At 42.6% G+C, this 13965-nt stretch overlaps 1 protein-coding gene across 1 annotated transcript in view; it reads left to right on the forward strand.

The window, feature by feature from the left end:
* The window catches only part of CEP112 (centrosomal protein 112), a gene marked incomplete at its 5' end in the record, with an annotated part of 177864 nt that overhangs the window by 151317 nt on the left and 12582 nt on the right, over nt 1-13965 (forward strand). The window contains one exon of the mRNA XM_082492412.1: nt 7888-7977. Within this exon, the coding sequence (XP_082348538.1) occupies nt 7888-7977 (90 nt within the window). The remainder of the gene's footprint in view (nt 1-7887; nt 7978-13965) is intronic.

Below are 13965 nucleotides of genomic sequence, written 5' to 3' on the forward strand. Positions count from 1 at the left end.
CTTTGAACCTCGCCTCCCTCCCCCTCTCCTATCACTGAGCCACTAAAAACCAAAGCGAAAACAATTCCTTCCTCGGCTCCCCCTGAAAAAAAAAGTCGAACTTTACAATTTCTACTGCTGTTTTCTTTGAATTTTTATCTTTGCAGGACTTGCTCTGCCTTATGGCATCCTTTGCGTTTCAAAAGAATTGAGTTTATAGTGCCGTGCGGGGAAGCCCTGACTCAGCGAAATGCTTAAGACTTTGCCTAATTTTAAGTCTACGAATAGCTCTGCTGGTGCTGTCAAGGGGTTTTAGGGATATATGGCTAAAGACTTTGCAGAAAAATGGTCCTGAAACTTTGGTCAGCTCAACTAGATATTTACAGAAAAATGCCAAAATCGCGCCAATATTTTATAGGAGCAAAGCAGGGAAAAATATACGTTTGATGATCCTAACACTGCTGAGGGAATGTGCAAAGGACACCCATCCAGGTGATGTCTGATGTGAAATAGTGTTAAGGGGCTGCTCAGGAATAGTGCTGAGGACCCACTCAAGAGCCAAAGCATATAATATAGTGCCCATCTCTCTCTTGCCTATGAATTGTGAGAAATGAAAACGGTGTAGCATTAGAGCCTACCACACTGGAAAAATGTTTGCATATATGTTTCTTTTATGTTAAACAACCCACTTTTAAATTTTTTCACTGGTGCTAGAGAGGCTTCATTTTGTTTCTACAGCCAAATGATTGCCTTCCTTCCCGCTCCCCTTCCTTTCTTCCCACGCTCCCTCAAGGGAAGACATTCTTGTACTTCACAACGGCATCTCCTACTGGCAAACCCCAGGAGCAATATAGACCGGCGCAAAAAGGAGCTGCTTGACTTGCTTGAATGGGCAAAGCCCACAGCTCGGGTGGTTTTGCAACACCTCCGCTCCCATTTTGAAGTGTCAGCAAAGCGGGCTAGGCTTCCAGATGTGCCGTGTATGGGAGTTCACGTTATTTCAAGTGGGAGTTTATTAATTCTGTGCCTTTGAAAATTACCCCTTTTCTCTGATTCCCGACTGAAGACACCTTCTTTTCATGATGATGGCAGAAAACGGGCAACCAGCTCTTTCAGGGACACGTTTAAAAGGGTATTACCATTTGCATTTTCATTCCATGTTGTAATTCACGTTCGCTATACGTGAAATAGTGTTTAGTGGTTAAAATCATACGTTAGGCATGAAGATTCCCAGATTTGCTGTCCTGTCGTTGCGTAGCAGGACACTGTGCAGATTGGTCTTTGCAGGACTTCTCTTTTCCCCGACCCGTCCACGGTTGTTAGCAACTTCACCCGGGCAATGAAGTTGAACTGATGGTGAAAAGCCGGGAGGACAGTGGAAGGAAAGTGTTCAAGAGATGTAAAATATCGCTGAAGGTGCTTTAATTTCGGTACCTGGGGAGCAATAAAGCATAAATTTTCTGTGCAGTCATAATAGTAATTGTAATGTTACCTGTAGGATGGAAGAATAATTTGTGTTACTAAACACCGTAACTATTTTCAGTATAGAATAATAGAGAGATTTTCTTTTCTGCTGCAGTAATGTTGGCCTTTGCATATAGGTTGTGGAAAACTTTGTTTGCAAAAACAAAGCTATTGTTTTAACAAAAACCACAGAAATTTTGCCTTTCATATTGAATCAGTAGCATAATGAGTAGTGGAGCAATAGTTCAACATCAAAGGAGACTTCTTGGATATATAGTGTGTTGCAACAACAGCGAAAAAGTTCCCACCAGAAAGGAATTTTGCCATATGTGAACAGCAAACATATGTATTAGGTTAAAACCATAAGATTTCCTTTGATTTACACCAAAAACAAGAGAGAAGTTAAGTACAGAGCTTTTCAAACAGTCGTGTGCTGGAATGCAGCACGGAGAACGCGCGGTGTCCGAGGTTCGGAGCAGTGCCGGTGGACAAAAGCACTGCGAAAACCCAAAAAAGCTTTGAGGATGCACCAACAATTTGGCTCAAAATCAGTATTTCGCTTTTTCAAAATACACGTGTTTTGCTGTGACTCGTGGCATTACATCAGTGATCTTCATAGCTGTATTTTCCCAGTTTACTTATGGTAGTAATAAACCCAGACAAATTTACTTACCTCCATAAAATATTTTAGCAAAAATAACAATTACCTAAAAAATTCCGAGATTATTTTTGATGGGGTACTTGGCCTGCTTGCTTTGAATAGGAGTTGCGTTTGACTCTGTAAATTGTGAGACCACCTGGTATAAAGGAGAAGTTTTTGCCCAGACAGCCCACACTTACCGCTTCGTGGAGAGATAAAGGAACTGAGTATTTCTATGACAAAATTTTAAAGCATCTCCATATATAGTTCAGGAACAAAATTTACTTTCATTTTTGTTAACGTTCACGTGGATTTTCTTCAAAGTTCCAGAGCTGGGTTTTCTTCTCGTGAACGGGCAGGGAAAACACATCAATGGATGTAATTTGAATTTAGAAGGCACTTAAAGAGGGGCCGGTGTACAGAATTGTGGTTGGCACATGTTTTGAGGATGTAGAGTGGAAGCCTTCTTCTGTGGGCATTAGTAAGGAGATAATTAAAACTACAGTAGGTAATTATGGTAGCTTTTATTACTGCATCTTTCATTAACTAATTATATTAATTTGGTAATGTTTGAAAAATTCTTTGAAGATGAAAAGTGCTAACTATTACTACCTTCAGTTGTAGTATTACTCTGCACTGGTCATAAATATTGAGGTCTTTTCTTGATCCAGATGCACATCCATGTGTGCGGAGTTGCTGGTACAGCTAATAGGAATCACGGACGTCTGTCAAAAAAAGACTCTGCCATTATCCGGCATCACCCGATCGTGACGAGCAGTGACTTTCCTGCTGACAGTTTTTGTTGCGGAGTGAGAATACGTTGGTATTTAACAGTTTTTAGAAGATTTTCCTTTCCTGGTAAGCGTCACTTGTTTATTCAGCCCTCGGTGGCAGAGAGATCGGTCCTGCTGACCCCAGCCTGGCCACTGACGCGACGGGAGCGGGGACCAAGCCCCGTCTGCTCTCAGGAACACGCCCACAGTAGCACATTATTTCAGGTCGAAGAAGCAAAACATCACACCTTTGCAAAGACAGACTCCTCACAGTAATAATCAATACCAATTAATTAAAAATAATAACGATTTCCGTTTATGTAATTCTTCCAGAACGGAATTTTCTTTCAGGGAATCCAACGCTTCTTTTTTAAAATATGCTGTGGTTAAAGGATAATCAAATCAGTTTTCATATATTAAAGAGTAAATCCTTCATATATTCCCATTTCATACTTGTTCCTGTGATTCTTAGAACTCTTTCTCTTACCAGCTTTCAGTTGATTTAGATTAAGCCCTGTAACTAATGCCAAAAATGTATTCCTGCCTTGAAAAGGGATTCTGTAATGCTGGCGTCGTACCTTTTTTGTCTCTCTATGGCTCCTTGTCAAAACTATATGCTTTACAAGTTGGGTTGGTTTTTTTTTTTTAAAACCCCCTCTGTTGCAGGCTCAGTCTGGCACCCAGAAGTCAGGCTGAATTCCTCCCGTCCCGCGCACCATCCCAGCATCTCTGCCAGCTGCACGGGCCAAACTCCGCACCACCGCCGCATGTGCCGCTCCGTTGTCTCCAACGGGCTCCAAGTGACCATGAGCAGAGCTGCGTTTGAAATAAACTTCATTAAACATTTTCCCGGTGCTAATCAAGCCGCAATAGAACACCAGGGGAAAAAAAAAAAGTGCCTACCCAGAAATGCAGTTCGGATGTTCCTTTCTCCTTTCGTATCAGCCGGTGCCCAAATGTTTCGGGTGTCACAGTGACAGTGATGGACTCGTCCACCAGCTCCACTTGAAGGTCCCAAAATCTGACCGTAATATTTCAGTGGTGTGGTCTCAAAGCCATTACTTTTCCCTTCCATCCTTCCTGCGTCTCTCAATGTTGTGTGCGACCAAAACATTTACAATACAATTTTATTTTAGGATCCTTTCCATTTTTACAAATAAATCAAATCAATGTTCCTTTTATACGGCTGTAATTCACCCACATTGTTGCAGTAGAGCTTATTATCTCATTTACATTTTTAAGTGCTTTTCAAAGTGTAGGATATCTGGACTGGAAAGCAAAACATTTCATTTCTTTGTTCTCAGGCCAACACAAAGCACTTCCAAGGTCAGGTATGGTGTAGACTTTCAACAGCAAACATGTTTACATGGCATTTGAAAGCCGGTTTAACTGAAAAAGAAAAAAAATACTGTCTCTGTAACAGTGATGTAAAAGTCAACTTAGCAAAGCTGAGGGACAGGGATTAATTCTGTACCTGGAAAAATTTAACTAAATAAGTTAGGCTTTGTTTTCCATTCAGGGAAAAAAGCCTCTGACACTTAAAAATTGGCCCATTTTTTAAATTTTTTTATCCCTATTTCTTCATCTCAGCAGTTACTAAACATAAGCTCTGTTACTCTTTGGGCAAAATCTGACACTTTGAAGCTGTAGAATAAAAGCTGCATTTCTAAACAAAACAAACCCCATTGTTTAATTTTACAAAGATGTTCTGTGGTGTACCTGGGGTAAGTCCTCTGCTGTTTTTAAGAGTATTCTGTGTGACAAAAGCTTCTCTGTTAGATAAAACAAAAGATTTGAGGGTTCTGTGTAGCTTCAGAAACAGCTCTCAGCATTCAGGCTCCGGCCAGTCCTTACGAAGCGTTTTGACAATAGAGAGAATTTTCAGTGTGGTCTTCAAAAGGGCGCATTGTTTGTGACATCCATCACGAATCCTCCTAGAAAATTAAAATCATGGCTAACGAACTTGCTTACTTCCAATTACAATTTTAAGAGCTAATTGTATGCAGGAATGTACAGCAACCATGAGATTTTGATGTTGCTCTTTTTTTGGCATGGCTTTGATCAAATACTGATCTTTTGGTTTTACTTTTTTGTCCTTGTGCCGCTAGGAAAGCCGAAATACCCAAATGACCATTAATTACTCATGGAGCATCCTTTATACGCAAAGCTAGGTTCTGCGAAGTGACCGGTAGGAGAGCTGGTGTGCCACAGAGCAACAGGCCAAAAATGGTCAAATTCGAGGTATTTGTGACTGATCAGAGGAGTTAGTCTTTTTTTCTGTCTTCCCAACACAATACATACCAACAGCCAGTTGCGATGTGATTGGAAAAGTCTGTAAACTCACACCATGTGTTTGGGTTTGGATAATTGGTGAATGGATAATTATAAGACACAACAGTTTGCCACACTCATACGCTATGGTAAAAATACCTGATTTCTAAGTTATATTTGTTTAAGACCTTTTCTGCTCTCTTAATGAAACAAAATACGTGTGCTCCACCCTGGCAACCACTATCTAGAGTAGGTGGACCTAACAAAGACTATGCGTCGCCTGAATTTCCCAAATTAAATTACTTTAAGATGCATTGCAAACCCTCAGATTTAAAGGAACCTCTCATTTTATGCTCTGCAAAATCGGTTTGTCTGTTGTAAATAAGAAAAGAAAAACTGGAGAAATTAGGGAAGGGAACAGCAGTGCACCGATTCTCTTCTTTGCCGCCACGCAGTTGCTGTCTCCACCAGGAGCAATTTGAGATCTTGTTTTGTATTCGGTACTTGCAGATTTGAGGCATGAAGTGTGACAGAAGTCTGTTCTCTGAGACAGATATGTACATGTCTATACATATCCATTCGCATGTATGTGTACCTCCGTGCTATCCCTTGACCATCTTCAGAGTCCTGTCACAGAGTGCAGCTTGCTCTCGAGCGGCAGGAGGGAGCCCGGGCAGGACGGCGGACCTGTAGCCGGGTTTCCCCCCGCCGGGTTTTTCACCACACGGAGCTGTTTGGACTGTATAAGCTGATCACGCGGCAATAGCAGGAGAAGATGGGTCATACTTTGTCATTTATCCAAAACGTGCTCTGCGAATGTTCCCGAGAGTCGTCCCGTGCTGGTTACGTGTGGACACTTCGGAGTTATGGCAGGACTTCCGTCAAACTGATTGGGTCTCTGGTGATCTTTCTGGTACGTGGAACGGCCCCGCTCCTCATTGCTTTCTTACAATTTAGTTTTTAAATCAAAGTGTGCTTGTTTGTATTTTACCTTACAAAATTAGATGTACAAAAAGAAAACAAAAAGCCCACAATTCACACATATATTTCATTACATTAATGCAAATTCCTGGTACTGCAAGACTTGTTGAGTATTGAAGACCGGTTATGTATTCAAAGTCTGGATTTCAACATTTCTCAGAAGCGGTGATAGCATAAAAGTCCCTGGGCAGATTTGAAGTTCATGCTTGGGTCTGGTTAAATTTTTTGGCATCAGAACATGTAATAGTCTTATAGCTAGAAGACTTTAAAGTTAATGCCTGGCATCACTTCAAAACAATGTGCGAGATCTATCGTAAGTAGTCCTCTTATCTTATCTCAATAGCAATTTCATCCTGTAAATGATTTGAGAGTACAGTATTTCGGTGCTGTGGAAAAGAGCAAGGGTGGTTTTTTTGTTAAGTCTTTGCACTGCAAGTAGTGTTCTACTTGGAGGAAGCAGAAGTTAACTCTATCACGTGTTCTGCCAAGCGCTATGAGGCCATGGCCTCCTTGGTCTCCCCTTTCCAGGGTGCTCCGCAGAGCGTCTCTGTGCAGCTCCGCTTTTTAAAACCCAACCCTGGAGGCGCCTTCGGTGTCATTCATCGCGTATCTGCAGCGCAAGTCCCTTCCCAGGTCCAGTCCCGACTCTGCGCCACGCTTTTCAGCTGATGGGCAGCAATGCCCCGATTTCCTGCCATACAAAAGATAACTCAAACTATTCCCTTTCTGCTGCCAGGGCCGCCTGTGTGTTGATGTCAATCCAACATCCACATTGTGCACTTTGCTTCAAGTCAGCACTTGCCGTTAACAATGCCTTTATTCAAGCTGACAACACAGCTAAGCTTTTGGTAAATGTGTAAGTTAATGTTAAGTGTGTATTCAAACATTCAACAATGACTAGGAAACTTAAAAAAAAAAATCTTTGAAACTTTGTATTGTTTGTTTGGCGTGTATCTGTTAGAAATAACATAGACTATCAGTTCCTTGGGGCACGACTGTTCTTTTGTTAAGCGTATAACAAAAAGATCAAGGCTCGGAGGCACTGCCGTAATAAAAATAAATATATACGAAGAACAATAATGACAAAATAAATTTGTCGATGCATTTTATGAGCTTGATTTAGAAGTGATTATTTCTGAACCAAATAAAGACTGGATAGTTGTGGTAAAGTGACATGATCATAATATTCCTTTTATTTATTGCCACTTGTGCTTCATTTGTAGATCACATGCTAGACTTGACTGGAGGGCGGGAGGGGGCCCCTCCTCTCGGCGAGCGTCCCGTTTCAGTAATATGGAATACATTTTCACTGCAAATTCCAGACATGGTTTTCCAGAGAGAGGATTATTCTTCTGGCTTAAAGGCAAAGTTATTGGTACACTGCAAAAGTGTTCATAGGAAGCACAGATTGTCCAAATAAGACGATAAGAAGAATCTGAGACCTTGGCAATTGCAAGGGCAGACATTTCCATTTCCCTCTCAGTCTTTGAGGGCATTTATTAAGCTTTTAGTGTGAATACTTGTAGCCTATAGTAAGATAGAACACCTAAGATTTAAGGGCTCCTGTTCAGTCAGTGGTGCACCCTGTGCAGAAGAGCTCTGCTCGAGCCGGGTGGCCCAGCTGGGTCTGTCACCTTCGGCCGGACCCATCTGCAGCTGAAGAGCTGTTACTGACACTGCGCTCTTTTCTTAATCAGCTCATTTAATGACATTACCTATCAGGTTTTCTGCCGTCCCGTGTTTCTCACGTGTGTTTTGCACCCGTTGGTATTGTTTCAGGCCTTAAAAGATGAAGTGGAAAGTTACCGCAATCAGGCGCAGGCTGCGGAGAAGAAGCTGCACCTCGGCGAGCTGGAGGCCCATGAGCAGGTACCGGGTGCTCTTGCGTCCCCCCTCCCGTCCTCTTCCCTTGGGCGAGGAGGGTCGATGTTTAAAAAGAATATCTTGCTTCAAAGCAAAAGCACATATTTCCCTGCAAAATTTTCAGCTAGCTTGCTTTTCTGTTTTTTTTTTTGGTAATAAAAGAGAATTAAACTGTCTGAACCCTACAGGCAAATACTTATCTCATGCTCTCTATTTCCAGTTGGTATTTCAACTATTCTAGCTGTTAAATGATGCATTTATTTTGAACTGACTATACTGTTTTAGTAGAGGCTTCTGAGACTACTCTAACCTGTTGTTTAATGGCTTGTATGAAGAGAATTCCAATTGGACAACAACTGAGCTAAAAATAATCTTTATTCCTGATCTTCTGCATTCATTGTCCCAGCATGTTGTCTGTAAACAGTTCCATATGATTAACAGTGCTAAAATTATTCTGGACACTTTCAGTGAAATCAGAGATTTAGAGTGCTTCAAGCAAAACAGTGTATGTAGCTTACAGGCTGGCGTTGGAAGGGAAAGTCAAAGATGTGCATTTAAACTGGATTAAATTGAAGTATTCAGGAAAATACACAGCTGGTGGGTATCTGAATCACATACGAACTCACAGATTGCTAATACAGATCAGTTCTCGCAGCATTGGAGAACTTTATTTGGTGCTGAGTAAATGGTATCTGTAACATATATCCTATATAAAGCATTTCTAAATCTATACCTGCAGGCATAGTAAGTTGGGGTGGTTATAGAAGAGTAATAATCGTTAATTTCAAATATTTTTTCCCCAGTTGTTGTCGTCCTACTTGCACATGGGAGCCTTCATTCACCCTTGGTGTTTATGTTCCCATATTTCCTCTCAGGAGAGCTGGCGATTAGCGGTTCTGCTCTCTTCCCTCTCTGCCTCCCAAACCGGGCTGTCGGTCGGGGTCACCCTTAGCGGAGGAATTTGGTGCGATGAGTGAGTTGACCTCCAGGCATCGCGTTTGGGCTTCACTGAGTCGCCTGGATAAGAAGAAGGGACATGAGCTCTTTGGTGCGTGGCTGTCCCTCCCAGGGAACAGCACTGGCCCGCGCGCTGTCACAGTCCTCTTCCACATTGCTTTATTTAATTTTTTTTTTTCTTTAATCTTTGCCACCACCATTTAGCTTTTTTTTCTTGCCCGTTTTGAGAGAGAGGATCCAGAAGAAGAAACAAAAAATCACTTGTGAAACGTGGCAGGCTAGACGTGCGAAGTCAGAGGGTGGTCCCCCCTTTCTGCCTTCAGGGTTGTCTCGAACATGAGCGCCCGGTCCATACCAACCTGCAGGACTGTCCTGTCCCCGCTAAACTCATGAAGGACTAGCCCAGCTGGTAATGTCCCGTTCCCCAGTATAAATGGAACAGAAACGTTATTTAAATGACACTGCACCATCCGGTTAGACCTTTTCCTGCGAGGTGGTACTATGTTAGCAGACTTACGTACACGCTCATATCTGCGTTCGTCGGCGGACTCGTCGCTGCCGTTCGGCCGTTGGGACTTTCTGACGAAGCTGGAGCCACCGAGGATGTTTCTGTTTAGGTGGCTTTGGTTTTTTTTGCAGACAAACATTTTGAAAGTTGTTAGCGTGTCTTCTCTGTGACTGGTTAATCCATTAGTTATGCTTATCTCTGCAGAAGGAAAATGGAAAAATGACAGCTCTGACATATTTCCAGGTATCATTATGGCTTGGCCAGGCTACCTGTAAACAAGTTCAGCGAGTATTAACAGTAGCTAACGATTCATCAGCCGATCAGGGAGTTGAAATATTTAAGGCAGTAACTTAGAACTTCCTTTCCGCTTTTACCAAATATTGTCTGAATCAGAACTGCATAAAACATCAAAATTTGCGCTGGCGCTGTGACAAAGGCCACTTTTCTGAGTTTTCACATGTCTATAAATAAGGAGGAGAGAGGGTTAAACAGCTTCTGTTTTTCATTAAAAGGAAAAATCTTGTGTTTTGATTCTATAACAACAACAAACAAATGAATGAGACATGAAAAAACATTTTGTTTTGCTTTTAATTAAAAATATAAAGCTGCTTCTCGTTATGGCTTGTTGGGTGGTATCTTAGAGCTCCATGTTTGTCTCTTTTGCAGTGCAATGTCCTTATAACTCTTCAGTCTCTAAGAGTGACTGACAGATCCACAAAGCTTAACTCTTTGTTACAGTAACCTTCTGGTGATCGCACAGAGTTAACCTTTCTGTATTATAATTATCCCGAGAGATGGAGACAAATGATCCTGTGAATAAGGGGGGAATGGGTTGGGAGGACTCCGGTGGCAAGCCCTGAGCTGTCTGGAGGAGAGCGCGGCGCTGCAGTTGAAGATGAGCTGTAGTTTTTATGGAGCTTTTTCATTCCAATACTTCATGTTCTCGTATGAACTTGTGTTTACTCCTCTTTACTTTTTCGATCCTCTGTACAGTGTGAGTAGATGCCGTCGCGTTGTGTCTGTGTTGTTTCATCAGCGGTGCAGTATGGCAACAGCATCTGAACAATGAGTTCCAATCCGGAGGAACCTACGCTTGTCCAAAGTGCCGGGGAACTTCTCCCACTTTGACTAACCTAAATAATTTTATCTTTTGCATAAAGGTTGTCCCGTCTCCGCTAAGCACGGGTTTCTGGGACAACGGTCCGTGTGTTCAGTAATGCGGCACTTCCAGATTGGAGCCTCAGAACTGTATCGTCTTTCTTCAAGTCAAAAAGCTGTGTGTTCCCTTCAAAAATTAGATGTCCGCCTACTTGAGACGTATGTAATTGTGTTCATGGGAAGTGGCAAACCAGCAGTAAATAAAGTGTAACTCACACTTAATATATAGGTTTTTATATGTAGGGTTTTTTGATCTGTAGTCCCAGGACAGTTAAAGCAGCCTGGGAAGGTCCCTAGGAAATTTCGGTGTGTTCAAACCTTTTCCTTGTAAAGCAATGCTGAAATTTCGTATATCTCGGTACTGTGTAACTCTGGGAACCGGCTTCCCATCAGCACATCCCATTTAGGTTGTATTCCTGGATTGTATTCTCTTGTAGCGTATCAGGTGGTTGTCTCTGATACCTGCCTAGATCTGATGTAAGACAAGATTTCTCTTAGAAAGATCTTTCATCCTACTAAAAATGTTTCTCTTTCTTGAGTCATGTGGCTTTGTGCAGTTGTCAGTCATAGCTAAAAAATCTGAATTGTTCATACAGCAGGCTTTACATCCTCTGAATGTGTAATTAAAAGTGACGCACACCACTGAGAGCTTAAGCGTGTGCCTTAATGAATGGGGGAATTTAGGCATGTGCAACAAACTCTGCTGAATTGGGGCCTGTATAAAAATTAATGGTAATGATCTTGCTTTATTACCTAGATTTCTTTAGAATACCTCATTTCGCTTCAAATTCCTGTTTGTAAGGGTAATCACCCCAAGTCAGTATACTAAAAGGCTCCAAGAATCTCTCTTTCGAGAATTATATGCAATATTTTTTTCAGAAAAAAACCCACCCTGTTTTCATTCCTTGTTCTGAGTGCTTTTAACTATAGGGGTGGATTGAGTATGATGTAAAATTTCTAACTGGTCATAATAGAGGCAAAAAAGTTCCTCATGTTTGCAAACAACTGAAGCAGCAACGCTATAGGTACTCAAACTATAGTACTCCTCCGAGCTGTCAAGTCACAAATAGAGTCTTAAAGGAGAGACGTTCTCTGAAGACAGAAAATCCATTATGTCCAATTCATGAATATTACTGAGGAAATGAAGGAGAATACCAATGTAGATTTCCAGCCCTTTAATTTCTTTTCTCTCAAATAGATTATAAAAAGGGGGGAAAGGAGTTATCAGAATAAGGATGTTGTAGAAGTATTTGGAATAAAATGGAACAACTTAGTTTGTTAAGTGGATTTTGCTCATGTTCAAATGAAAACAAGAGTGATAATTTTAAAAGAGCTATGATTCAAAAGCATTCCGCGAGTTCTCATTTTTAATGTTTATTATTCTGACTCGCTCAATTTTTTATGACTGTTGGATATTTACCACATTCAGCCTAACTTACTGTTTCCATGCCAACTAAATCCATTTGTTCTCGGCTGAATGCTGTGATGCATCGTTCTGAAATTTTAGTTGCTGTGTAGCACAGAGAACTTTTAACATTTGCCACACCTTCTCCTGGATGGGAATCGCGCTGCCGCCTGCAGCTCTGTGGCGCCGGGAGGGAAGGATCGGCGAGGCAGAACGAGCAGCGGATGCCTACGTCCAGGGTGCGGGTCCCACGCAGTTCTTCATCCAGCGATGGCTGGAACACCTGAGTAATGTTAATATCCCTTTAGCTTAGGGCTTTTCGTCCATAATTCTTTTCAGATGCAGTTTGAAAGATATCACAGAGTTTTAAGTGCCGTCAGATAAATTCACGGAAAATCTTTGCCTTCACTTCCACCATCCTGCCCTGTATATACACTCGGCAAAAATCAGGTGGAAGCAGCGGAGTTTCCCCCATCTGGAGGTGAGTGAGCTGCTGCGGGAAGGTCGCTCCGATGCCTCTCTCCTCGTACGGGACTTTCAGCTCAGGCGCCGCAGATAACCGTGAAAGCCAGGCAGCGCTTCCGGGGCTCCTGCCGCGCATTTCCAGACTTTCTCGAAGGGTTGCCTGTCTCGGAACGCATTAGAGTCATCCAAAGTCAGGCTAATAAGCTCTAGGTTAAGCATTTAAAAATGCAAGTTTGCTTTGTGGGTCAGCTGTGGGTGAGGAGGATTTAGGCAGCCTTTGTCTTGCCGAGCCGAGGAGCGCTTTGGTTGGCACGCACTGGAGCTGCTGATGAAATTCCGCCGTTTGCTCTGGTTGCTTCAACCCACGTCACTGAAACGCTTCCAGTGTTTTTCCCCCCGGAGACCCATTGCTGCTCCCGCGGAAATGGGAAGCTGAGTCTGGATTTGGGTGATCTTAACCCCAGGAGTGATTCCCAGCGAGCAGCCCCTGCGCCGTTCCCTGCCTGCGGACCCGGCGCTAACCCCTCCGGAGGGCAGCGAGGAAGGGAGAGTCTGAGAGAAGGTTCCACTGGGACTTTCAAGGACAGCGCCACCAAATATTGTCACGTGAAAATACTTCCTGCAGTTTCGGTATGTGACTAGCACGGACCAGAGAGGCTGTGCCTGAAGAGCACTTGTTTTCCCGCAGTTCTGCATCCTTCCCCGGTCCACCCATCGCTCTGCTGACACCCCGAGCACTGGGGTCAGGAGGGTACTGCGGACTTCAGCTGGTTTCCTCCCATAAAGCATTTCATGTATGTCTATATCTAGTGAAAACTGTAGGAGAGAGCCAGCCGGGGTGGCGTGGCTCCCCACAGGCTGTACCTGGAAATCTGCTGCTTCAATGTCTGCAGACAGCACAATAGGGGATTTCTTTTCTAACTACTTATGGTGAACAAGTTTCAAGTTTAAATCGTTTTTATTGAAAAGAAGATGTTGGAGAGCCACATACGAGCAGTGAAGAATCTGACGTAAGCGAGAGCGTGCTGGTCAGGCTGTTTGGCGTACACAGACATCCCGCTCTTAGTGGGCTGTTCTCTTTTCAGACTTCCCCATAGAGGCTGTGGGGGAAGAATCAGACTGACTCTGGTTATATTTCTATAAGGGACCTTTCGTGGATATGGGCACCCCTATAGGTGTACGGCAATGTTGACAAAGGTACCGTAAAATGACTACTGACATTATTTGGAGCCCCATTCTATGACTTTTACATTGGCTAGTGCCTACCATACATACAATTCCGTTGATATATTAATTAATCACTTTTATACAAAAAATGCCCCCCCCCCCCCGATTTTTAATTAAGACTGAGATTGCTAGAATAAATCATAACTTGGCATTTGACATATTTTATATTTTGTATAGCCTTTTCTTTAATGGCCTGCCATGGAAGGAGTGACGAATTAAACAGAATATAGTAAGTTATACTGTGTAGCACGGAGTTTCAGATTAGCAGAAGGAG

Source organism: Vanellus vanellus (genome assembly GCF_965231255.1).
Source record: "Vanellus vanellus genome assembly, chromosome: 17".
NCBI lineage: Eukaryota > Metazoa > Chordata > Aves > Charadriiformes > Charadriidae > Vanellus > Vanellus vanellus.